The 26,538-nt window shown below is 41.9% G+C and overlaps 1 protein-coding gene across 1 annotated transcript in view; it reads right to left on the bottom strand.

The window, feature by feature from the left end:
• Window positions 1-310: 310 nt before the first annotated feature.
• The window catches only part of LOC143017832 (protein arginine N-methyltransferase 3-like), a 46,480-nt gene continuing 20,252 nt past the window's right edge, over window positions 311-26,538 (bottom strand). Inside the window, exons 4-6 of the mRNA XM_076172767.1 lie at window positions 16,025-16,153; window positions 4,490-4,720; window positions 311-451 (exon numbers count right to left, since the gene is read on the bottom strand). Coding sequence (XP_076028882.1) covers window positions 342-451; window positions 4,490-4,720; window positions 16,025-16,153 — 470 coding nt within the window. The 3' untranslated portion in view covers window positions 311-341. The remainder of the gene's footprint in view (window positions 452-4,489; window positions 4,721-16,024; window positions 16,154-26,538) is intronic.

Below are 26,538 nucleotides of genomic sequence, written 5' to 3' on the forward strand. Positions count from 1 at the left end.
TTCCCATGCTTCCAGATAATGGGTATGGTGTTGCATGAATAGGTGTAGTTTGCAATGTTGGGGAGTGCATGTATTCTGTGTGGTCCAAAGTGAAGACAGGAGAAGAAGCCCTTGGTATATAGATTATGTACACAGAACTAATAATAACAAGAAGAATGGCAAATAATGAGGTTGTAAATAGCAATGTACAGCTATAATGTAATTTGAAAAATAATTCAAATCCAAATTAGCTTAAGAATCCTCATTAAATATATATGATATATGGAAACATGTTTTAATCAATAACCATATTGTACATGATACCAATTCTAGATGTTACAAAAACAATAAAATCAGTCACTTCATTCAACTAAGAAGTATCTCTTTTTATTGTCATATTCTATGACTACATCTAAAGATCGTATCTCCTTGCGTCTTCTTCGAACTGATATTGAAACATCGAGCATTTCACCTGAAAAGAAAAGAAAAATAATTATTAAGACAAATAGGAATAGAGACAGAGAGAAGAGGAGAGAGGTAGAGATAGAGAGAGAAAGGTAGGAGGGAGGGAAGAGGGAGGATATATATTGCCTTGAGTTTCACTGAGTGGAAAACCTGCATCCCCACAGTGGCTGGTAATGGTCCTTGGGCCCACACATAATCTCCAAAATTATCACTTTCACCTTAATAAATCAATCAATCCACTGTCCCTGGTCTCTCTTGCAGAAGACTTGCAGACTTCAGAAAATTGGCGACAACTTTCAGGTACCATAAGTCACTTAGAAAAGATATTTTGTGCTGACTTGGAAGTTTTAGTGTAGTGCATTGTAGTGTGAGGTGCTCTGTGTCTTCTGTGTGGTAGTTACATCTAAGGGAGTTCAAAACTGTGGCCATGCCTATTCTGTATTGGTATTGTCTTAATGTTGAATGGTGTCAATGCAAGGATACCAGTGTAGTTCCTGTCATGTGTAATATATGTTTTTTTCATAAGGCTTATGTCTGGGTTGTTGTTGTACAGTATAGAATTTGGCAGTCTTTCTCTTGAGGGCGCAATGAGTTTAGTCAAGGACCCTTTGTCATGTCCGAGCTGAGTTCGATTTCTCGGCTCGACTACATTTCAATTTCCAATATGTACCTCCATCGAGCTTCTCAGTCTCGAGTGTGATGGCACAGAATTAAAAGTGAATTGTGGTTGAAAATATGTTAATCTGCGCACTAGGAACTATTTAGTGTATGTACACAATATTTATATATATATATATATATATATATATATATTTATATATACATATATAGATATATATATATATATATATATATGTAAGGGGAAAAAACCTTTGGTATAAGTGTATATATATATATATATATATATATATATATATATATATAGATATATATATATATATATATATATAGATATATATATATATATATATATAAATATATATATATATTATATATACATATATCATATATACACATATATATATATATATATATATATATATATATATATATGTATATATATATATATATATATACATGTACTCCTTCATACGATAGGTAATGAGAAAATCTCAGGCAAGACATTAAATATGATTTGATAAAATAACTAACTGGCAACTCTCTATTTATGTAGTTCTGAGTGAAGCGGTGAACGTGTTGGAACCAGTCTGATTCTGTTTGCCAATCTGTGAACACTTGTCAAGATGCAGGGAAACATGGAGCAATGTTACGCCATAAAATTTTGTATTTAACTTAAGAAAACCAAACAAGAAGCTTATGGAATGTTAACCACTTCAATACGGGACTTAAATCTCGCGGGCAGCAGCCAATGCCAGCCGTACGACGTAACGAAATAATATTCGCATCATAAAATATAGTCGCCGCTTATATCGATCGTTCTCTCTTTCACCCGCGAATTTTGAAAACCACAGAGAATGGGATTAAGGGCGCATTTGGGAGAATGTAAAAACACAGGGGCGACTACAATAAATATAATCAAGACGCCGATATGGCAGCGTCGCGAATCCACTTGCTCCTCATGACGCCTACGTGTGCGGCACCGTATGGAAGGGGTTAAAGGAGGCCTATGGGGATGAACAGATGAGCCAAGCAAGTTTCTATCGGTGGTTTAACAGATTTTCTGAAGGAAATGAACGGGTTGAGGATGAACCCAGATCTGGAGCACCAAAAAGTGCACGCAAGGAGGAAAACATTGAGGAAGTGCAAAGGTTAGTGATGCAAGACCGTCAAATATCTGAAGCTGTTGGCATTAGTATTGGCACAGTAGAGACAGTTCTGACTGAAGATCTGAAGCTCCACAATGTTTGTGCCAAAGATCCTCTCCGACGACCAGAGGCCGTTTCATGTGGAATGTTGCACTGACAGTCTCGAAATGATAGAGGCTGGTTCAGGTTTCCTGAATAAGGTAGTGACTTGCAATGAGAGTTGGGTGTTCACCTACGACCATGAGAGCAAACGTCAGAGTGCTCAGTGGAAGCATGCGACCTCCCCCAGACCCAAAAAGGCAAAGATGAGCAGATTGCAAGAGAAGGCCATGGTCATTCCTTTCTTTGACTCCCTGGGGCTCATTCACATTGAATGGGTTCCTCAGGGTCATACCATCAATAAGTAATATTACCTTACTGTTCTGAAAATGTTAAGGAGAATATGAGGAAGAAGAGGCCTCAGCAGTGGAGGAGTGGTCAGTGGTGGTTCCACCAGGACAATGTCCCATGCCACAAGTCAACACTGGTGACCACCTGGAGGGCCGACAGGGGAATGAAAGTGGTACAACACCCACCCTACAGGCCTGACCTAGCCCCATACAACTTCTTCCTGTTCCCAACCATGAAAGACAGCCTCAGGGGAATCAGATTCCAGTCAACAGAGGAGCTGAAAGAGGCATCGGAAAGTTATCTGAAGGGACTATGGAAAAAGGACTTTGAGGAGGTCTTCCAGGATTGGGAGAGACACATGCAGAAGTGTGTAGATGCGAGAGGCAATTATTTTGAAGGAGGCAAAGTTTTGTAAGCTTATGAAAATAAATAGTGTTTCTCCTGACATTTTCTCATTACTTATTGAACATACCTCATACAAACAATGAGTGTCTAAACTGGAACTACCAACCCTGGAACAAAGATGCGAAAGAGAAGATCTATTGGCCAGTTACAGAATCATAAAAGACTTGGAAGTTCTTGACAGAGAAGACTTATCAAAGTGGGATAAAAGAAAAACAAGAGGACATGAAAAGAAACTCAAAAAGGATAGTTATAGAAGAGATCTAAAAAAATATATATATAGTTTTCCACACAAAGTGGTGTGTCTAAAGCAAATTAGATGAAACAATAGTGTGTGCAAAAACCATAAAAGAATTTGAGAACAAACTAGATGCTGAGAGATACAAAGAAGGATCATTACAAGTATAGCTCCTCTTCCTGTATAATACAAGGTAAATACAAAACATTTGATCCTACACTGCCCCAATCCAGCCTTACCATGACAACAATATCTCTTCCTTGAGTAAATAATGGGCCAATCTAGTGGCTGTTGCTGGATTCCTGAGAGACAAGAGTCTCCTGCATAAGGACCTTGGGAAATGGACTAATTGACTAAACAGGGTAAAGCCTGTATAGGTAATCAAGAATTCAAAGCAACCTATATTCTGATTCTGGACTATCAGTAAAAAAAATGCAATGAGTGTAACACTTTTACTAAACTTGCCTTAGTAAATCTAAGTAAATGTGCCAATGTACCTGCATCTACACCCACATCCAAAAATGAAAGCATAAGAGCTAGAACAAGGCACTTCAATTGATGTATAGTTGACTTCAGAGTTAAATATGAGCAGACATTTGTTCTTGCCATAGAAAAATTATGTTATGAAACATTCAGTGTCACTAAATGTAAAAATTTAGTAAAGCTATAAAAACAGATAATTCTATCATATAGATAAAACATCACATAAAACAGACTATCAAGTGTACACATATACCAATGGTCTTTTCTCCCTTGAAAGTGGGTTGGCTGAATCAAGATGCCTTGACTCTTCTTGGAAGAAAAGTACAGATAGGATGTTCTCAGTGCCCCTCCCCAACTCTGCACCATTTAATCTGTTTTATTTTTTGTTTTGTTTTCCAATACATTAGAACATGATGACAGCATTCTTGTGGCCACACCACAGGAGTATGAGAAAAAAAGAGGTGGTATCCTAGGAGTGGTACAGAGAAGATTTGAGAACAAACAAAACAGAGGATAGTGAAAGTTGAAAAGAGGTTCAGCATTTCTCTGAGTAGACACTTGGTTCCAAACAAAATAATGCAGCAGGACTCTCATTAAAAGGGGTGCCATTCAAATCCATACAATAATGATTCCATATAACTATACAGTAAATACCAAAGCATGAGACTTATCATAACTGATAGTTAAGAACATATGGCTCATCATAAATTTTAGTTAAAAAAATAAACATCATCTCATTAAAACATGAAAATACAAATCCACTCACCTTTCTTTACAACTCTTGGTTCAGCAAGGTAAAATACAGTTTGCTTCCAATGTGTTGGTGGAGCATGAGGTCCAGTTGAAAATGAAACAGGATGTGGAAGGTCAAAATATGTATCAAAATAGCCAACAAACCCTGTAACATGACCATCTCTTGAAACTTGGAGGGAAAAGCTGGTCTTGAACTCTGTGTCCTGAGGTGTAATTTTCATGAGATCAAAGTCAGCTATCTGTGCTGTAAAAAACAGAAAGTTTAACCTTATTTACCAGTAATTTTATTTCGGTTATTGACTAATTTCCTTTCATCAAACATGATAAAAATATTATTAAAGAAGTCAAGGATGTTGGTTAAACATGAAAATTTTCTTCTAAAACTGTTGCAAGTCTTTTGTCAAAATGTTATCTTCAAGGAAGTCCACAATTTCATCCCTTAGAATCATTTCCATAATTTTGCATACAATTGATGTCAAACAAGAGGATGATAATCACTGGACAGTGATTTGTTAATTTTTTTTACATAAGGAAGTTACATTAGCTAATTTCCATTCTTGTGGTAATTTACCGGAAGTTAAGGATTCAATGAATAAGATCATTAACCTTTGCCATATGATGATGCCTATGTAGGCACCATGAGGTGCGAGTGGGTATGTGAGGATGCCAGTATCAGCGTCTTCATTATATTTATTTTGTAGTTGAGTGAGTAATACAGCTATAACTTTATATCTTATAATGCAAATATCATGATCCATCATTGTACATTAGGCAACTGATGCTGCCCATGAGAGTTTGACTCGTATTGAAAAGATTAACCACTTCGGTATGATGACATCTACGTAGGCATCATGATGCGCGAGTGGGTACACGAGGATGCTGGCATCAGCATCTTGATTATATATTTTTTCAAGTTGTACATACATACATACATATACCAAGGCTTTTTCCCCCTTACAAGGGGGGTAGCCAAAAAGAAAAAGGTATAAAATCATTCCCACCCATTCCATCCCTGAATACACTCCACACCCCTCCAATCTTAGCACCTCCTGGATGACGGGTCATCCCTGCACCTTGTCCACTGCCCTGGGTCAGAAGCAGTGTCGCAAGACACAGCACATCCACACCAAGGCCGCTTCATTAAATCGGCGACCCCCCCCTCTCCATCCCCCCATTGCATAAAATGAGAGGACGGGGAGAAATCCCTTCGGGCTGCATCAAATTTTGCTCACACATACTACCTCACCCCCCATCCACCCGCCCATTCCACCTCATGCAATCACAACATCATCCATATACAACCATTCTCCATTCACCCCTGTCTTCTGTCCTCTCCCATCCTTCCTCAACAGACATTCCCCTCTTCCCCAAAGCCCCCTTCACCCCATCCATCCACCTCATCCTAGGACGTCCCCTCATGTTCACTCCCTCCACATCTGCCTTCCACACCTCTTTTACTAGTCTTTCTAGTATGTATGTAAGTTGTACATGAGTTACCCCCAGATTTTGTAAACTGGTTTGATAACATTTTCTGTGCTTATTATCACTCAGAGTAAAGGAGAACAAGTATTACAGCAGTGACTTTATATGCGAGTAGTGTGATGTGTACACATGGTGGCAACCAATGATGCACACAAGAATTTGACTCATACTGAAATGGTTAATGGCTTACAAATTTCATTTTCATTTAAAATCCTTGTGAAAATCTTATCTGGTTCTAGCATTTCATTTATTTTTACTTTATCAATCTGATGTGCAATTTCGACATTAGTTACACAGTTAGCTATTATTCTATCATTACTATTTCATTCTAATAGCTGCTATTGCCTTCATTTGTATAAACAGATACAAAATAATTATTTAAGATACCGGCCATTTCTATACCATCATTCGTATGTTCACCATTTTTTTAACATGAGAGGACCCATGTTAGAAAATTTACTGTACATTTTTTTTTTTTTTTTCAATTTACTAGAATGAGCTATATATTACTCAATTGGGATTATGTGAGCTCTTTTTCAGATGTTTGGGATTTCATTTTGTAACCAGTAGTTGAAAATGTTAGTTAAGGCTCTTATGGCTGTTTGGCCAAAGTGTTTGAGGTCGATGTTTGAGATCTTGCCTGGGCATTCAGTTTTGGAGGTTTTCAATTTCTTTATGGCCCCTTCTATATCTTTCCTGAAAAGGTTAGGTCGGGGTTGGGGGGCTTCAGTGTCTTAATTTGATTTTTCTATTTAATTATTTTTGTATTTTTTAGTTTTCGGTTTCAAGCTTATTTTGAAGAAATGTCACATTACTGTATTCTTGATATTATTTTACCTTGAGTTGCAATTACTTTACCTACTTAGTTATATTTACCTAGTTGTATCTTACAGAGAGGGAAGCTATGCTTGTGGTATCCCGTCTTAACTGTGTGTGTGTGTCTATTTACCTAGTTGTATCTTATGGGAAGAGGAGATACGCTTGTGGTGTCTCATCTCTGTATCTCACAGTGTCTAAACTGTTCTTAAATTTATGTATGGTTTTTGCACACATTATCATTTCATCCAGTTTGTTCCATACATCCACCACTCTGGGGAAAGCTGTTCTTTTTCAGGTCTCTATTATAAATATCCTTTTTGAGCTTCCTTCCATGTCCTCTTGTATTTCTTGTATCCCAATTTAGTAAGTTTTCTTTATCAAGGACTTCTGTACCATTCATGATTCTATATATGGTCAACAAGCCTCCTCTTTCTCTTCTTTGTTCCAGGGTTGGTAACTCTAGTTTTGACAATCTCTCTTCATATGACAGTTCTCCAGTGTGGGGGCTATTTTCATAGTTGCTCTTTGAATTCTTTCAATTTTCCTTATATTCTTTTTGGTACTGGGTGACCAAAGTGTCACAGCATATTCCAGTCTTGGTCTTATTAGTATGACAAGTATTTTCTTCACCATTTCTTCATCCAAGTAAATGCCACTTTTATTGACCTCATCAAGTTGTAGGTTTCTCCAACAATTTTGTTTATATGTTTATCAGGGGACATGTCCTTTGTGATGATTACTCCCAGGTCTTTTTCAGATCCCACTTTCTTTACTTCCTTTTCAACAACTTTATATGTCCTGATATCCTACTTTTACTTTTCCAAATTCCATCTTACATTTCTTAATGTTGAAGTCCACTTCCCACTTCTGACTCCATTCCCAAACCCTGTTCAGATCTCTCTGTAGTGACTCACAGTCTATTTCAGTGCTCACTTTTCTCAATAACTTTGCATCATCAGCAAAGAAGTTCATGTAAATGTCTACACCCTTGTCCATGTCATTCACATAAATAGCAAACATTACTGAAGCCAGTACCAATCCCTGTGGAACTCCACTTATCACCTCTTCCCAATTAGAACCCTTACCTCTGAGCACTACTCTCATTTTTCTTCCATGCAAGAAATCCTCCATCCATTCCAGTAGTTTACCTTGTATCCCTGCTATGTTTTTCAGTTTTCCTAATAGTTTTCTATGTGTTGCTTTATCAAAAGCTTTCAGTAGATCTAGGAAAGCACAATCAGCCTACCTGTCCCTTTTCCTGCATTATATCTAATAGTCTTGAGTAAAAACAGATCAGATTTGTGGTACATGATCTTCCCTGTCTGAATCCAAACTCTCTCGGGTTTAGTAGGTTGTTCTCTTCCATATGTTTTGTCCATCTATTTTTGATAACTTTTTCACATATTTTCACTACAGTACATGTAAGGGAAACCAGTGTATAATTTGTTAGGTCTTCCTTGTTTCCTCCTTTATATGTTGGTATGATGTTGGCCTTTTTCCAGTCTTCTGGTATTTTTCTTTCCTTAACCCCTTCGTTACCGACCTGTCAACCTTACACAAACAAATGTTTCAAACCGTCCCACGAATGGCTGGGGCCTTATGTTTGCAAACACAGACACTTGCCACCACGTGGGTAGAAATAACCCAGAAACCGAGGCCTTGAGAGCCCTCAATACACACAGCTTATAACTGTGACACGTGCGTGTCACAAGGAGCACGCTCAGTTCCTGGCGGGTGCACTCAGCCGTGACATGCAGGTGTCACAAAACACACATCCAGTACTCAAGGGGTTAAGGGAACATTTTATATATTTTACTTACCAAATTCTTTACACTCCTTTAGTATCCAATTTGCAATTCCATCCAGGCTGTGCAATTTCCTGACATCAAGGCTTATTATTTGGTCCATTATTTCAGCTCATGTTGCTATTATTTCCTCCATACGGTGGATTTCACATATCACCCTTCATCCCAGTGCCATACTTCTTCTCTAGTGAAAACCAACTTGAAATGTTTACTCATGACCTCAGCCATTTTTATATCTTTTGTGTATTCCATGTTTTCTTGGTGTAGTTTCTCTATTTCTTGCTTGTTTTCCAATTTGCCATTCATACATCTATAGTTCTGGTTGACCCTTACATTTTTCTATTATATAATTTCTTTTTTCTTCCCTGCGTATTTTACATGTGTGTATATATCTATCTCTGTATCTTATGGAAAGGGAAGCTACACTTGTGGTGTCCCATCTCTGTACCTCGTAGTATCTAGTTTGCTCTTATATTCATGTATGGTATTTGCACACACTATTGTTTTGTCCAATTTGTTCCAGACATCCACCACTCTATGGGGAAAGCCGTTTTTTTCAGGTCTCTTCTATAACTGTCATTTTTGAGTTTCTTTTCATGTCCTCTTGTATTTCTCTTATCTCAATTTAGTAAGTCTTCTCTATCAAGGGTTTCCATGCCTCTCATGATTCTATAGATGGTCAATAAGACACCTCTTTCTCTTTGTTCCAGAATTGGTAATTCCAGCTTTGACAATCTCTCCTCATATGACAGTTCTGAAAGTGTTGGGGCCACCTTCGTAATTACTCTTTGGATTCTTTTAATTTTCTTTATATTCTTTTTAGTACTGGTTATAGTGTTGCTGCATACTCCAGTCTTGGCCTTATCAGTATGACTAGTATTTTCTTCACCATTTCTTTATCCAAGTAGGTAAAGGCCACCTTTATTGATCTTAGCACGTTGTAGGTTTCTCTGACAATTTTATTTATCTGTTTATCAGGAGTCATGTCCTTTGTGATAATTACTCCCAGGTCTTTTACAGAACTTGCTTTCTTCATACCGACTTTACATTGTCCTAAAATTCTTTTTCTACTTTTTCCAAATTCTATTATGCTACATTTCTTTATGCTGAAGTCCACTTCCCACTTCTGATTCCATTCCCAAACCCTGTTCAGATCTCTCTGTAGTGATTCACAGTCCGTTTCAGTACTTATTTTCCTCATCAGTTTTGCATCATCTGCAAAGAAGTTCATGAACATTCTACACCCTCGTCCATGTCATTTACATAAATAGCAAACATTATCAGAGCCAATACTGATCCCTGTGGGACTCCACTAATCACTTCTTCCCAAGTAGAACTCTTATTTCTAAGTACTACTCTCATTTTTCTTCCATGCACAAAATCCTCCATCCATTTCGATAGTTTTCCTTGTATCCTTCCTATGGTTTCCAGTTTCCTTATCAAAGGCTTTTTGTAGATCTAGGAAAGCACAATTGGTCCATCAGTCCCTTTCTTGTATTATAGTCTTGAACAGGCACACACCAAATTTGTAGCACATGATCTTCCCTGTCTAAGTCCAAATTGTCTCGTATTTAGTATATTGTTTTCCAGATGTTTAGTCCATAAAATTTTGACAATTTTTTCACAAAATTTGGTTACTGCAATTCTAAAGGAGACCAGTCTGTAATTTGTTGGGTCTTCCTTGTTTCTCCTTTATATACTGGTACGATATTCGCATTTTTCCAGTCTTTCGATATTTTCCTTCTTTGAGCGAGCAGCTTATTACCTTATATATTTTGCCTATTAGTTCATCTTTACATTCTTTTAGTGTACAGTTTGCAATTCCATCTGGATGCGTTTCCTGACATCAAGGTTCATTATTTGATCCATTATTTCTTTTGTTATAATTATTTTTCTCATGGGGGGGGATCTCACCTCCTTTCATCCCATTGCTATATATTTTCTTTAGTGAACACAGACTTGAAGTGTTTGTTCATAACTTCAGCCATTTCTATATCTTCTGTGCATTTTATATTCCCTTGGTTTCACTATTTCCTATATCTACCTAGTTGTATCTTACAGGAAGGGGAGCTATGCTCGTGGTGTCCCATTTCTGTGTCTCACCATGTCTAATTTGCTTTTAAATTCTTGTTCTGTTTTTGCACACACTATTGTTTCATCTTGTATGTTCCATACATCCACCACTCTGGAGAAAGCTGGGTTTTTTTTCTGGTCTCTTCTATAACTGTCCTTTTTGAGTTTCCTTCCATGTCCTCTTGTGTTTCTTTTACCCCAATTTAATAAGTCTTCTCTATCAAGGATTTCTACACCTCTCATAACTCTGTAGATGGTCAACAAGTCACCTGTTTCTCAACTTTGTTCCAAAGTCAGTACTTCTAATTCGAGCAATCTTTCTTCATGTGACATTTTTTATAAAGTTGGGGCTATATTCGTAGTTGCTCTCTGGATTCTCTCAATTTTCCTTATATTCTTTTTAGTTCTGAGTGACCATAGTGTTGCTGCATATTCCAATTTAGGCCTTATCAGTGTGATAAGTATTATCTTTACTATTTCTTCATCCAAGTAAAAGCCACTTTTGTTGATCTCAGCAAGTTATAGGTTTCACCAACAATTTTGTTTATATGTTTGTCAGGGGACATATCTTTTGTGATGATCACTCCCAGGTCTTTTTCAGATACCACTTTACTTCCTTTTCACCAATTTTATATTGTCCTGATATCCGTTTTCTACTTTTTCCAAATTCCATTATGCTACAATTCTTGATGGTGAAGTCCACTTCTCACTTCTGACTCCATTCCTAGACCCTGTTCAGATCTCTCTGCAGGGAGTCACAGTCCATTTCAGTACTCACTTTCTTTAACAATTTTGCATCATCTGCAAAGAAGCTCATGTAACATTCCACATCCTCATCCATGTCATTCACATAAATAGCAAACATTATTGGAGCCAATACTGATCCTTGTGGAACTCCACTAATTACCTCTTCCTAAGTAGAACTCTTATCTCTGAGCACTACCCTCATTTTTCTTCCATGCAAAAAGTCCTCCATCCATTTCAATAGTTTACCTTGTATCCCTCCTATGGTTTCCAGTTTTCTTAATAGTTTTTTGTGAGGGACTTTATCAAAAGCTTTTTGTAGATCTAGGAATGTGCAATCAGCCTATCTTTCCCTTTCTTGTATGATATTTAGTAGTCTTGAGTAAAAACAGATCAAATTTGTGGTACATGATCTTCCATGTCCAAATCTGAATTGTCTCAGATTTAGTATATTGTTCTCCTTCAGATGTTTTATCTATCTATTTTCTATAACTTTTTCACAAATTTTAGCTACCATGCTTGTAAGGGAAACTGGTCTGTAATTTGTTGGGTCTTCCTTATTTCCTCCTTTATAAATTGGTACAATATCAGTATTTTTCCAGTCTTCTGGTATTTTTCCTTCTTTGAGTGAGCAATTTTTTTTTTTTTTTTTTTTTTTTTTTTTTTTTTTTTTTCCCCCCTTTAGGAATGTCCCCTGTGGGGCTACAAGGAGGTGCTCAGATAAGAGGGAGGATGGAGAGGTGTGGAGTGTATTCAGGGATGGAATGGGTGGAAATGATTTTATGCCTTTCCCTTTTTGGCTACCTCCCTTGTAAGGGTGAAAAGCCTTGGAATATGTATGTATGTATGTATGAGTGAGCAACTTATTATGTTATATATTTTGTCTGTAAGTTCTTCTTTACATTTTTTTAATATCCAGTTTGATATTTCATTCCGGCCGTGCAATTTTCTGACATCAAGGTTCATTATTTGATCCATTATTTCTTTCCATGTTACTATTATTTCCTTCATGGTGGGGGGTTTCACTTCTCTCCTTTCATCCCAATGTATTTTTTCTCTAGTGAAAACTGACTTGAAGTGTTTGCTCATGACTTCAGCCATTTCTGTATCTTCTATGTATTCCATATTCCCTTGGCATGGTTTCACTATTTCCTGTTTATTTTTTAGTTTACCATTTGCATATCTATAGAACAGTTTTGGCTGATCCTTACATTTTTCTATTGTTTTTTTTTTCCATAGTTTCTTTTTTCTTCCCTACGTATTTTTACACTATTTGTTCCTTTGATTAATATACATTTGCCATTTTCTATTTTTTCTCCATCTTTTCCAAGCTTTATCTCTTCTTTCTCTTTGTTGTACCTTCTACTAAACCAGCACTTAATATACATCTTTTCCGGTTTTTGTTTTGGGACATATTTATCCACTCCTTTATAGATTATTATCAGAATCATCCATTTTTCTTCCACTTATATTTCTTCCTTGTAGAATTTTTCCCAACTTGCTTTAAGAACAGTTTCCTAAGTTCTTCAAAGTCCATTTTACTAAACAGCAGTCTTCCTTTTCTGTGTTTCTCATTTCTCTTTATATATATTTCCTCCTTTAGTTCTAACTCGAGAAGTATGTGGTCAACCTTCACCATTGGTGTCTTGTATTCAATTTTGTTTACTATTTCAGATTCTGAAGTGAATAATAAATCTAATCTTGATGGTTTTTCATTATTTCTAAATTTAGCGTTTTACCCATTGTGTTATTGTATGTTCTATAGTCATGTTGAGTAACACATTTCCCCATTGATCCTCTCCAACTTTCATTGCCATCTCTTCCCAACATATTTGCACTTAAAATCTCCCATGAGTACTACGTTATTTCCATCCTTCAGCATCTTGTTTAACAAAGATCTCATACCATCTAACATTTTGGAATAATCTCTCTCCAATACCTTATTTTTACATACATATACCAAAGGCTTTTTCCCCTTCACAAGGGAGGTAGCCAAAAAACAAAGGCATAAAAACCACTCCCACCCATTCCATCCCCTACATTCCACTCCCCTCTTCCCTTCCTCTTATCTTGGCACCCCCTGGATGATGGGTCATCCCCGCATCTTGCCCATTGCCCTGGGTCAGAATCAGTGTCACAAGACACAGCACATCCACAGCAAGGCCGCTTCATTAAATTGGCAAAACCCCCTCTCCATCCCCTCATGCAGAAAAGAAGACAGAGAGAAATCCCTTTGGGCTGCATCAATTCATTTCTCACAGATACTCCCTCACCCCTATTCCCCACCCACTCCCCCTCGTGCATCACATCATCATCCATACACAACCCTTCTCCATTCACCTCTGTCTTCTGTCCTCTCCTGTCCTTCCTCAACAGACATTCCCCTCTTTCCCAATGGCCCTTTTACCCCATCCATCCATCTCATCCTAGGTCGACCCCTCATGTTCACTCCTTCCACATCTGTCTTCCACACCTCTTTTCTTCACTTATTCTTTCCATGTGTCCAAACCATCCCAATACTCTTTCATCAACCCTATCTCCCAGCTCCCTTTCCACCCCCATTCTCCTTCTCACCTCCTCATTTCTTACTCTATCCAGCCTAATAACCCCTATCATACTTCTCAGACACCTCATCTCAAACACATTCAAACTCCTCTCTTCCTCCCTTATGTTCCATGTTTCTGCCCCATACAGTGCTGTTGTCACAATCACTCCTTCATACAATCTCATCTTAGCATCCATTCCCAAATGTCTATTCCTCATTACACTTTTTAATCCATCAAGGCATTTACTCGCTTCTCTCAATCTACATTTTACCTCCACCTCTACTCCCTTTCCTGCCACATTCACACCCAAGAATCTAAAACTATCCATTTCCTCCAGTCTCTCTCCATTAATACTCCTCACTTCCAGTCTGCTGCCACTTTCACCCCTTGTACATCTCATCACCTTACTTTTACCCACATTTATCTTCAACTTTCTTCTTCGCACACCTTCCCAAACTGTTACTTTTACCCAAATTTATCTTCAACTTCCTTCTTTCACACACCTTCCCAAACTCTGTCACTAACTTCCTCAATCCCTCCTCTGATCCTGCCACAACCAGTGTTGTCACCAAACAATAATTAACTTATCTCCCATTTTTCTCCTTTTTCATTAACCGTCTCCAATCCCTGACCCACTACCACTGTATTTACCTCTCGCACCACCCCATCCATGTATAGATTGAACAGCTAGGGCGACATAATGCATCCCTTATGAAGTCCCACCTTTACTTTAAACCACTCACTCTCTCCATTTCTAATCCTAACATGAGCTCTACTACATACATACATATACCAAGGCTTTTCCCCCTTACAAGGGAGGTAGCCAAAAAGGGAAAAACATAAAATCATTTCCACCCATTCCATCCCTGAATACACTCCACACTCCTCCACCCTCCCTCTTATCTGAGCACCTCCTGGATGACGGGTCATCCCTGCACCTTGTCCACTGCCCTGGGTCAGAAGCAGTGTCGCAAGACACAGCACATCCACAGCAAGGCCGCTTCATTAAATCGGCGACCCCCCCCCTCTCCATCCCCCCATTGCATAAAAAGAGAAGACGGGGAGAAATCCCTTCGGGCTGCATCAAATTTTGCTCACATATACTACCTCACCGCCCATCCCCCCACCCATTCCACCTCATGCAATCACAACATCATCCATATACAACCATTCTCCGTTCACCCATCTTCTGTCCTCTCCCGTCCTTCCTCAACAGACATTCCCCTCTTCCCCAAAGCCCCCTTCACCCCATCCATCCACCTCATCCTAGGACATCCCCTCATGTTCACTCCCCCCACATCTGCCTTCCATACCTCTTTTACTAGTCTTTCTTCACTCATTCTTTCCATGTGTCCAAACCATCCTACTACTCTATTAAAAACTCTTGACTGCTCTTAATAGCTTTCCTCCTATCCCATATATCTGCAATACCTCCCACAGTGCTTTCCTGTCTACCCTGTGAAGAAAGAATTGTAAAAGAGGTGTGGAAAGCAGAGATGAGAGGAGTGAACATGAGGGGTTGACCTAGGATGAGATGGATGGATGGGGTAAAAAGGGGATTGGAAAAGAGGGGAATATCTGTTGAGGAAGGACGGGAGAGGACAGAAGATAGGGGTGAATGAAGAATGGTCGTGTATGGATAATGCTGTGATGCATGAGGGGGGGTGAGTGGGGGGTGAGGACTTATGTATGAGAAATAAATCTATGCAGCCTGAAGGGATTTCTCCCCGTCTTCTCTTTTTCTGCATGAGGGGACGGAGAGGGGGGGTCACTAATTTAATGAAGCAGCCTTACTGTGGATGTGCTGTGTCTTGCAGCACTGCTTCTGACCCAGGGCATTGGACAAGATGCAAGTATGACCTGTCATCCAGGAGGTGCCAAGATAAGAGGGAGGGAAGAGGGTAGAGGGGAGTGGAGTATGTAGGGGATGGAATGGGTGGGAGTGGTTTCTATGCCTTTGTTTTTTGGCTACCTCCCTTGTAAGGGTGAAGGAGCCTTTGGTATATATATGTATGTATGTATTATTACCATTACTATTATCTTCATTATCATTTTCATTATTATAATATTTTAGCTTACCTGCACTGGTAATGACATGTTCTCCCTTCACCACCTCTGTAGAAGCTTCTTTGATAACTTCATTACGCATACAGGTCATCTTGAAGCCATAAATATTGTTCCAGAAACTAATCAACTTTGTATGAGAATCTGAAAAAAAAAATCATATGATAATATGGGAATAAAGATATGAAAATAGAAATATCAAGATAAGGAAATGGCTTACAAATTCAAAACCTTTTATTATTCACCAAAATGTGTAAAAAAAAACTCTTAACTACAGTCAAATACTTTACCTATATAATGCAAAATGTCAGTACTTCAATTAAAGGAAATAGAAAATTATGTAAAGAGCATCTACAGTTTTTCTTATTTCTTCTCTTTAACACAGAAAGACATCTTCTTCACCAAGGGTGTGTAGTCCTATGGACAGTGGTACACTAAAAATTTTATCTTTTGACAATTTTGCAAAAATTTATGTAAAAATTTTAAATATGCACAATATACTGGTGAAGTAACAGTCTCATGCGGCATCATTTACTATTTTTAACAAAAATTTTACAAAAATATCTGAAGTGGGTGATGCGGCATCATTTACTATTTTTAACATGTATCTTAAGTGGGTGATGTCCCTATTTAAAGGGACATGGTGTAAGATTAGCTTTCTATTTGACATTTATATTTGATGTTCTTGTTTACATAAAATTTTAAAATGGTATATCGTACTGACAGCAACATGTGAAAGTAAGAAACCTGAGGTAAATTCACTGTGTATTGCACAGGCCAACGTTGCTGTTGACACTTTTCTTTTCTTTTCCTTTTTATTTTGGATCATTATGTAACTAGGGACTGTGTTGAATGTTGGGAAAAGGCTCATCCCTGGTCAAACTAAACCCTAACATAAATCACTGTTTCTGTAATGCCTTAGGGGTAATGCCCCGGTAAAACCCCCCCAAAATTTTTTAATAAAGTAGAGTACCATAAATGTGAAAAATATCACTTATAAAACACTGCACTTCATTCATGATATCTAATTTATCAGTATCTACAACCACTCCTCGTTTAACGACGACAATTGGGACCAGCGCGCCGTCGTTAACCGAATTGGTCGTTAAGCGAAAGTGTATACATATACGTACATGTACTGTATGTACAATGTCCAGCAATACATGTATCTTTATTTTCCCTCTTTTATACAGTACATTAAAGCTTTATTTACTGTTTATTTACGGTGGTTATGTTCCCGAAATTACCGTATATGACCAAATCCGCGTATGCTGACATTCCATATTGAACACTGGGGTATTTTTTTAGTTTCGACCATGGGCATAATATAGCAATAGAAAACTAATTATTAATTTTGTAAATTAAAATGTATCAACGTAATATGCAATTTTGTGGGCGGAAATGAAAGTAAAAAATACCATGCTACAAGAAAATATGCTAATGAACGAAGTCGGTAGCATAGGATCGGGACGCCATCTTGTCGTCTGCCAACGTCTCTCACGACGACGACAACGAGGACGAGCCGGATGACATTTAATTTGCAGGTAATGATTTATCAAACACAGGTTAGGTTAGTTTAGTTTAGGTTAAGCGAATTTATCATCCTTTCATTTCCTCGACATCGGCATCTATCATAACAAACATGGTGTACCATTCGTCCGACATGACTTCGTTACTTACGAAATTTGTTTTAGCACCTTTTTTTTTCCGCTCACAAAATTGCATATTACGTTGATACATTATAATTCCTTGTGGCCAAGAATAAGGGCGTACGCATCACGGTCGACCTGACGAAACTCAATTCTCAGGTAACGCGCCCCACGCACCCCTCACCCACGCCGTTTGCCGCGGTCCGCAGCGTCACCCCCTCCGCGAGGTTCTTCACGACGGCGGACGCCCTCCACGGTTACTGGCAGATAGACCTCGCAGAGGAGGACCAGCATCTGACCACGTTCATCACTCCGTATGGGTGGTACAAGCACTGCCGGGGACCGATAGGCTTCGCAGCCACCGGCGAAGCCTACTGCCTCCAGGGAGACGCGGCTCTGCAAGGCGTGGCCAACTGCGTTAAGGTGGTGGACGACGTACTTCTGTTCGACGACGACCTCCCCTCCCACTTCCGGAGGATCCACCACATGCTTACCAGATGCCGCGATCACGGCATCACCCTTAACAAGGAGAAATTCACAGTCGCCGCCCCCAGTGTCAGCTTCTGTGGCTACCGCCTCTCTGCCGACGAGGACAAGGTCAGGGCCATACGGGACTTTCCCACGCCCGCCAACCTGACCGACCTCCGCTCATTCATGGGCTTGGTGAACCAGCTGGCCGACTTCACCCCGGCCATAACGGCAGCGGCTCAACCCCTACGGCCTCTGTTGAGTCCTAAGCGCTCATTCACCTGGACACCGGATCACGACAAGGCTTTCGCCGACGTCAAGCGAGCCCTGTCGTCACCGCCCGTGCTGGCGCCCTTCGTCCCCGCCCTGCCGGTGGTACTGCAGACGGATGCCTCGCGCCTTTACGGCATCGGGTACGCCCTCCTCCAGGATCACGGCCAGGGACACCTGCGTCTCGTCCAGTGTGGCTCGCGGTTCCTGACGGACGCCGAAACCCGCTAGGCCACGATTGAACTGGAGATGCTTGCTGTCACGTGGGCCACATCCAAATACAAACTGTACCTGTTTGGAGTGCCCCACTTCACGCTGATGACGGACCATCGTCCACTCATCCTGATCCTCAACTCATACACCCTCGACGCCGTCGAGAACCCCCGCCTACAGCGGCTCAAGGAGAGGCTCTCGCCCTTCGTCTTCACGGCAAATTGGTGCGCCGGTAAGCAGCTCTGCTTCCCAGACGCCCTCTCACGAGCCCCGGTCTCCCGCTTCACGCCGGAGGACGAGACCGAGTGCGACAAGGACACCGCGCATGTCAGGAGCGTTGTCGCCAGCAGCGCCGGCGCCCGCGAGGACGGCCCGTCGCCCGACGCCGACAGGGCACTCCAGGAACTCCGGGCCGCGGCACAAGCGGACCCTGCCTACGGTCACCTGCTTACCTGCGTGTCCTCCGGGTTCCCGTCCAATCGCCTCGCCCTACCCAGCTCCGTCCTCCCGTATTGGAAGCTCCGCGACGCCCTCTCCGCCGACAGGGATCTGGTGCTCTACGGCCAGCGTATTGTGGTCCCCGCCGCTCTACGGAAGCGTACACTGGCTCCCCTCCACGATAGCCACCGTGGCACGGAAGCCACCAAGCGCCGGGCTCGACAAACCGTCTTCTGGCCCGGCATTGACTCCGACATCAAGAGCACGGTAGAAGCCTGCGAACCGTGTCAGGTGCTTCGCCCCAGCCAACAGCAAGAACCCCTGCTGTGCGACCGCCCCACACGGCCCTTCGAATCCGTGTCTGCCGACTTCTTTCACGTCGCAGGAAAGTCGTTCTTGGTTATAGCGGACAGACTCTCGGGTTGGCCAGTCATCGTGCCCTGCGGTCAGGACACGACGGCTACCCGAGTCATCCGGAAGTTCTGCTGCTACTTCCGGGAGGTTGGCGTTCCCCTCCGCCTTCGCAGCGATGGTGGCCCTCCATTTACCAGCGCTGAGTTCAACTGTTTCACGGAACGCTGGGGCGTCCACCATTCGGTCACCTCCCCGAACTACCTCCAGTCTAATGGACACGCCGAAGCTGCAGTCAAGGCAGCTAAGCACCTCATCCTTAAGACCGCGCCCAACGGCAACATCGACTGCGAGGAGTTCGACCGCGGTCTCCTCGAACTACGGAACACCGTCTCTGGCCGGCCGCTCACCTGCCCAGGTCCTCTTCGGGCGCCCCCTCCGGACATGCGTCCGGGCCCACCCGAAATCCTTCTCGCCCGAATGGCAGGCTCGCTCAGAAGAATGCGATCGCAAGGCCGCGGCCTATGCCGCCCAAACGACCCGGCGATACGACGAGCACGCCCGGCTCCTCCCTGCCCTGGCCGTCGGCCAGCACGTGCGGATTCAGGACCGCACGTCCCTTCGGTGGGACAAGGTCGGCGTGATCATGGGCCGTGGCAGGTCCAGGGACTACGAACTTTACCTACCGAGTGGTCGAATCTGGTGGCGCAATCGGCGCCACCTCCGTCCGGTGGCACCGCCCCCCGACGCCTCCGCCACCGCCGCGCCCCTCCCCTCGCGCGCGGACCCCCCTACCCCTCGCCGCTCGCCGTTACTGCCCCCCCGCGTCGCTTCTGCAAGCGCGGTGGGGGGGGGGGTAGTATAGTGTACTGGGCATAGGACTAATGTCAACTAGTGCAAGGGTGGTGTACTGCGTGCCCGACTCGCAAACGCCTCCCACTACAAGGACCCCTTTCATACTTTATACAAAACCCCCCTGTATGTATGCGCGCCTACGGCGCCCAATGCCTTCGCCCACGGGCAGTTGCTCTGTAGATTCCTTGGGCACTAGACGTGCCCCCTCTGTACGCATAACCTACCGATCAATAAACCCCCGAACCATACAACTTGTTTCACTGCTGCCCTTGCAACATGATTGCGAAGAGATGGTAATGTAGACCTAAGCTTCAGAACACTTTACCTCACAGCTAATATCCACCGTACAAGTTCATTTATAACATCATACAAATTTGCCTCACCCAACTTAATTATCGTACACGACGTCGTAACTTCGGGAGATTTGCGTTAAACGAATGTCATAAAGCCCGTCGTTACTCCGAGTTGTCGTTAACCGAGTAGGTCGTTAAACGAGGAGTACCTGTATGCTTTTTTTCATCTATATTGCTGACAGAAGGTGAACATTTTTGTTTTATCTTTGCAGTAACAGTATTTTTATCACACTTATGCTTATAACTCAAACTTCTTTTTCTATATCAATAAGTTATTGTTTATACAATACTTATCCTTTTTTTCTAGATCATTTTGTTGAATTATGTCTCTATGACAGGGTAGACAGGAAGGCACTGTGGGAGGTATTGCAGATATATGGGATAGGAGGAAAGCTTTTAGGAGCTGTCAAGAGTTTTTACAAGATTAGTAGAGCATGTGACAGGATTAGAAATGGAGAGAGTAAGTGGTTCGAGGTCAAGGTGGGACTTCGTCAGGGATGTTTTATGTCGCCCTGGCTGTTCAACTTATACATGGATGGGGTGGTGCGAGAGGTAAATGCAAGGGTGGTGGGTCAGGGACTAGAGATGATTCAAGAAAATGGAGAAAAGTGGGAGATAAGCCATCTGTTAGATAGATAGATAGATATAGACTTTATTTGGCAATGAATCAATATACATGAAGTGCAAATAATGACAATAATACATAGTTCGGAATAATAAATGCAATTTGCCGAGGATAACACAAAAAGCATGTACGCTTATTTCCATTGTGGTCCTCAGTTGATTGCGAACGACACTGCGCTTGTGGCAGGATCAGAGGAGGGATTGAGGAAGTAGGTGACAGAGTTTGGGAGAGTGTGTGAAAGAAGAAAGTTGAAGATAAATGTGGGTAAATGTAAGGTGATGAGATGTACATGGGGTGAAAGTGGCAGTAGAATGGAAGTGAGCATTAAGGGAGAGCGACAGGAGGAAGTGGATAGTTTTAGATACTTGGGTGCAAATGTTGCAGGAAAGGGTGGAGTGGAGGTGGAGGTAGAATATAGATTGAGAGAAGCGAGTAAATGCCTTGGTGGATTAAAAAGTGTTATGAGGAAAAGACATTTGGGAATGGATGCTATGGGGAGATTGTATGAAGGAGTGATTGTGCCAACAGCACTGTATGGGGCAGAAACATGGAACATAAGAGAGGGAGAAGGAGTTTGAATGTGTTTGAGATGAGGTGTCTGAGAAGTATGATAGGGGTTACTTGGCTGGATAGAGTGAGAAATGAGGAGGTGAGGAGGAGAACAGGGGTGGAATGAAAGTTGTTGTTGTTGTTGTTGTCGTTCCCTAGACTGTCTGTCCGAGCAGTCCCGTCTCCCCAAGGAAGGCCACAGCCGAGACTGGGTTTTCCCACAAATCCTTTATAGAGTGTATGTTGTGTTGTTTGCGTGCATGATTGTGTATAATGCAGTCTTCCATTATGTGTTGTATGGTATGGGGTGAAGTGTTACATCCTGGGCAGCTGTTCACAACACGGTCGTCCAGCCTCCTCTGGTAGCTTAGAAGTGCTGGGTGGTGACCGCATCGCAGTCTGGCCAAGTGGACTCTGTCCTTACGTGGGAGAGAGGATTCAGAAGGGTGGATATCAGGGGGTCTGGCATGCAGCAGTGTGTTGTCTTTCAGTGTGTTAATGGAGCGGTGAGTGATATGATTATGAATATGTTTCCGGAGGCTGGTATTTGGTGGTTGTGGAGGAAGAGAAGAGAGTATCTTTGTGTAATAAAGGTCTTTGGGTGTAGTTTTAATGTTTCTTGGTGTGTGTGGGTGTTCTGCTATGTAGTGTAACGGGTGTGATGTGTTTGTGGTGGCTGCAGCAAGTGTTTGTGTGCCTCTCATATCGAGGTGTTCCTTGACTTTGAGGACTTTTGTTTCATGGTGTAAATGGTCTGTAGGTGATGTATTTGTGCAGCCTGTAATTGTTTTTAGGGCTTTGTTTTGTATGATTTGAAGGGTGTTGTGGTGTGTCTCACTGAGATTAGGAGCCCATGCAGGACTCGCATAATTCATCACTGAGCGTATACATTGTTTGTATATTGTTATATTAGTTTCTTTGTTTTGTCCAAATGTTGTTCCAGTGATTGACTTAAGTGCGTTAAGTCTAGGTGTGCATTTGTATTTTTATGTTTGTGAGGTGTTGTTTGAAAGACATGGATGTATCGTATGTTACACCAAGAATTTTCGGTGTGTTTGTGTGTGGTATTAGAGTGTTGTTGATGTAGAGATGAGGTATGTATTTGTGTTCTTTTGTCCAGTTGGTGAGAAGTGTTGCTGTAGATTTGGTTGGAGCTATTTTGAGTCTGTTTGTGATGAACCATGTGTTGAGTGTGTCAAGGTAAGGCTGGATTATTTCTGCAGCTTTGTCTGTGTTACGATGTGTGCATGTGATTGTTATGTCGTCTGCGTAAGAAGAGATTTGTATTTCTGAGGTGTCTGGCGTGGGTAAGTCATGCATGTATAGATTAAATAATGTGGGGGATAGAACTGAGCCCTGCGGTACTCCGTTCTTAATGTTTCTGATGTGCGATGATTGGCCATTATATGACACATGAGCATTCCTGCCTGCCAGATAATTGGCCAGCCATCTTTTGGTGTTATTGTGCATGTCTGTGTTATATATTTTATTTGTTAGGTTGTGGCGGGGGATAGCATCAAAAGCTTTACTAATGTCCAATGTTATAAGAAGTGTTCTGTGGTGGGGCCTATCTGAATTGATGCCATCAAAAATTCTTTGTGTGAGGTTTGTCAGAAGAGTGTTTGTGGAGTGTAGTGGCCTAAAACCGTGTTGTGAGTCAGCAAGGGGAATATATGGTGTGACAAGTTTAAGTATTAGGCGTTCAATGACTTTAGAGGGGGTGCAGAGAAGTGTGATTGGGCGGTGCGATGATGGGATTGTTGGGTCTTTGTTCGGTTTTGGGATGGTGATTATTTTACCATGCTTCCAGATGTCGGGTATAGTGTTGTGTGAATAGCTGTAGTTTGCAATGTTTGTGAGTGTGTGTATACCTTGTGGTCCAATGTGTTTTAGGTGGATGTTGCTTATGTTATCAGGGCCACAGGCAGATGAGTGCTTGAGACTATGCATTATGAGTTTTGTCTGACTGTCTATGAAGGGTGTATAGTCTGAGTCTGTGGGAAAGTCTTTCTTACGTCGAATGGTGCGTCGGTCGTCAGGGTGAGATGCAAGATGGCTCGTCTGTGCAAAATGACGTATGAGTGCGTTTGCTTGTTGTCTGTTTGAGGGTAGATTATCTGTTGTTGTGATTATTGCTGCGTGAGAGCGTGTAGTGTTAGTGTTGGATAGTGTGATGCTGTTGAGTGTTTTGTACAATTTGCTGGTGTTTGTTTTGTGATCAAGTGTATTGATAAAGTTTTGCCAATTTTGTGTTTTTTGCTCATGTATTTTATTGGCAATCACAGTGTTTAGTGTTTGTATTTGGTCTGCTATGTTTTGAGGGATAGGTGTGGGGGTATCGTGTTTAAGTGTGTCACGTTGTCTGATGAGGCCTTGGATTTCTGGTGTGAAGTTGGGGTTGTGTGATTTTCTGTTGCCTCTAGGGATGTATCTCTTGTCTGCGTTTTGTATGATTGTATTAAAAGCGTGCACAGCATTGTTTATGTTTGTGATTGGTGTACTGTTAAGTGTTTCAAAATGTTGTTCTGTCTCTTCATTAAAGGCTTCCCAGTTAGCGCTCTTGTAATTGGTGTAAGTGTGTCTGTGGCCAGCTGGGGTGCATCTTGTTTTGGTGGTGATGATGATTGGAAGGTGGTCAGAACCAAGGGCTCCGACCACTCTCCATGATGTTGTTGGGGTTAGGCAGGGGGAGCAAAAGGTGATATCAGGAGAGGAGGGAGTGTAGAGGGCTTGGTATGGGATATGTGTATGATTATGCGTGTTGTTCATGATAGTCAATGAGTCGAGTTGAGTCTGTATATCAAGCCCTCTGTCTGTGTCGGGGTTGTCGACAAACCAGGCAGACGACTTGGCGTTGAAGTCACCACCCATGATCAGGTTGGGGATTGAGGTTAGTTGGCTGAGCTGAGGTCTGAAGGTGTTTGGAACTGTGGGGGATGATTGGGGGGGAATGTACATGTTAACTATTGTTAGTGTTGAATTGTTGCCTGTGCGGATACGAATGGATTGGGTTTCTGTTGTGTTATCTGTGGTAGGGAGGAGAATTTTGGTTGTGGCACTTGTGTCCACAAAACAGATGGAATGGTGGATCAGGGCGACGAGTCCACCGCCATTGCCGTCAGTCCGGTCTTGTCTGATGGTGGTGTAATTATGAAATGATGGTGTTTTGTGTGAGTGTCTTAATTTTGTTTCTTGTAGAATTGCAATGTGTATGTTGTGTTGTTTAAGAAAGTGTTCAAGTTCATGAAATGAAATGGAATGAAAGTTGAGAGATAGGGTGGATGAAAGAGTATTGGGATGGTTTGGGCACATGGAAAGAATGAGTGAAGAAAGACTAGTAAAAGAGGTGTGTAAGGCAGATGTGGAAGGAGTGAACATTAGGGGGGGACCGAGGATGAGATGTATGGATGGAGTAAAAGGGACTTTGGGGAAGAGGGGAATGTCTGTTAAGGAAGGACGAGAGAGGACAGAAGACAGGGGTGAATGGAGAATGGTTGTATATGGATAATGTTGTGATGCATGAGGAGAAATGGGTGGGGGATGGGGGGTGAGGAAGTATGTATGAGAAAAATTTGACACAGCCCAAAGGGATTTCTCCTTGTCTTCCCTTTTTCTGCGTGAGGGGACAGAGGGTTTTTTTTTTTTTTTTTTTTTTTTTTGCCGATTTAATGAAGCGGCCTTGCTGTGGATGTGCTGTGTCTTGTGACACTGCTTCTGACCCAGGGTAGTGGACAAGATGTAGGGATGGCCCGTCATCCAGGAGGTGCCAAGAAAAGATGGAGGGAAGAAGGTAGAGGGGAGTGGAGTGTGATGGGGATGGAATGGGTAGGAGTGGTTTTTGTCTTTGTTTTTTGGCTACCTCCCTTATAAGGGGGAAAAATGCCTTTGGTATATGTGTGTGTGTACATGGATAGGGTAGTGAGAGAGGTAAATGCAAGGGTAGTGGGTCAGGGATTGGAGATGGTTAAAGAAAATGGAGAAAAGTGGGAGGTGAGCCAGCTGTTGTTTGCATACGACACTGCGCTTGTGGCAGGATCGGAGGAGGGACTGAGGAAGTTAGTGACAGAGTTTGGGAGAGTGTGTGATAGAAGAAAGCTGAAGATAAATGTGGGTAAATGTAAGGTGATGAGATGTTCAAGGGATGAAAGTGGCAGCAGACTGGAAGTGAGCATTAAGGGAGAGCGACTGGAGGAAGTGGATATTTTTAGATACTTGGGTGCAAATGTGGCAGGAAAAGGTGGAGTGGAGGTGGAGGTAGAATGTAGATTGAGAAAAGCGAGTAAATGCCTTGGTGGATTAAAAAGTGTAATGAGGAACAGACATTTGGGAATGGATGATAAGAGGAGACTGTATGAAGGAGTGATTGTGCCAACAGCACTGTATGGGGCAGAAACATGGAACATAAGAGAGGAAGAGAGGAGTTTTAATATATTTGAGATGAGGTGTCTGAAAAGTATGATGGGGGTTACTAGGCTAGAGTGAGAAATGAGGAGGCAAGGAGGAGAACAGGGGTGGAAAGGGAGTTGTAAGATACATACATATACCAACGCTTTTTCCCCCTTACAAGGGAGGTAGCCAAAAAGGAAAAGGCATAAAATCATTCCCACCCATTCTATCCCTGAAATACATTCCACACCCCTCCACCCTCCCTCTTATTTTAGCACCTCCTGGATGACGGGTCATCCCTGCACCTTGTCCACTGACCTGGGTCAGAGGCAGTGTCGCAAGACACAGCACATCCACACCAAGGACGCTTCA

This window comes from Oratosquilla oratoria, chromosome 33, assembly GCF_046742065.1.
Source record: "Oratosquilla oratoria isolate Oo_2021 chromosome 33, ASM4674206v1, whole genome shotgun sequence".
Classification (NCBI taxonomy): Eukaryota; Metazoa; Arthropoda; class Malacostraca; order Stomatopoda; family Squillidae; genus Oratosquilla; species Oratosquilla oratoria.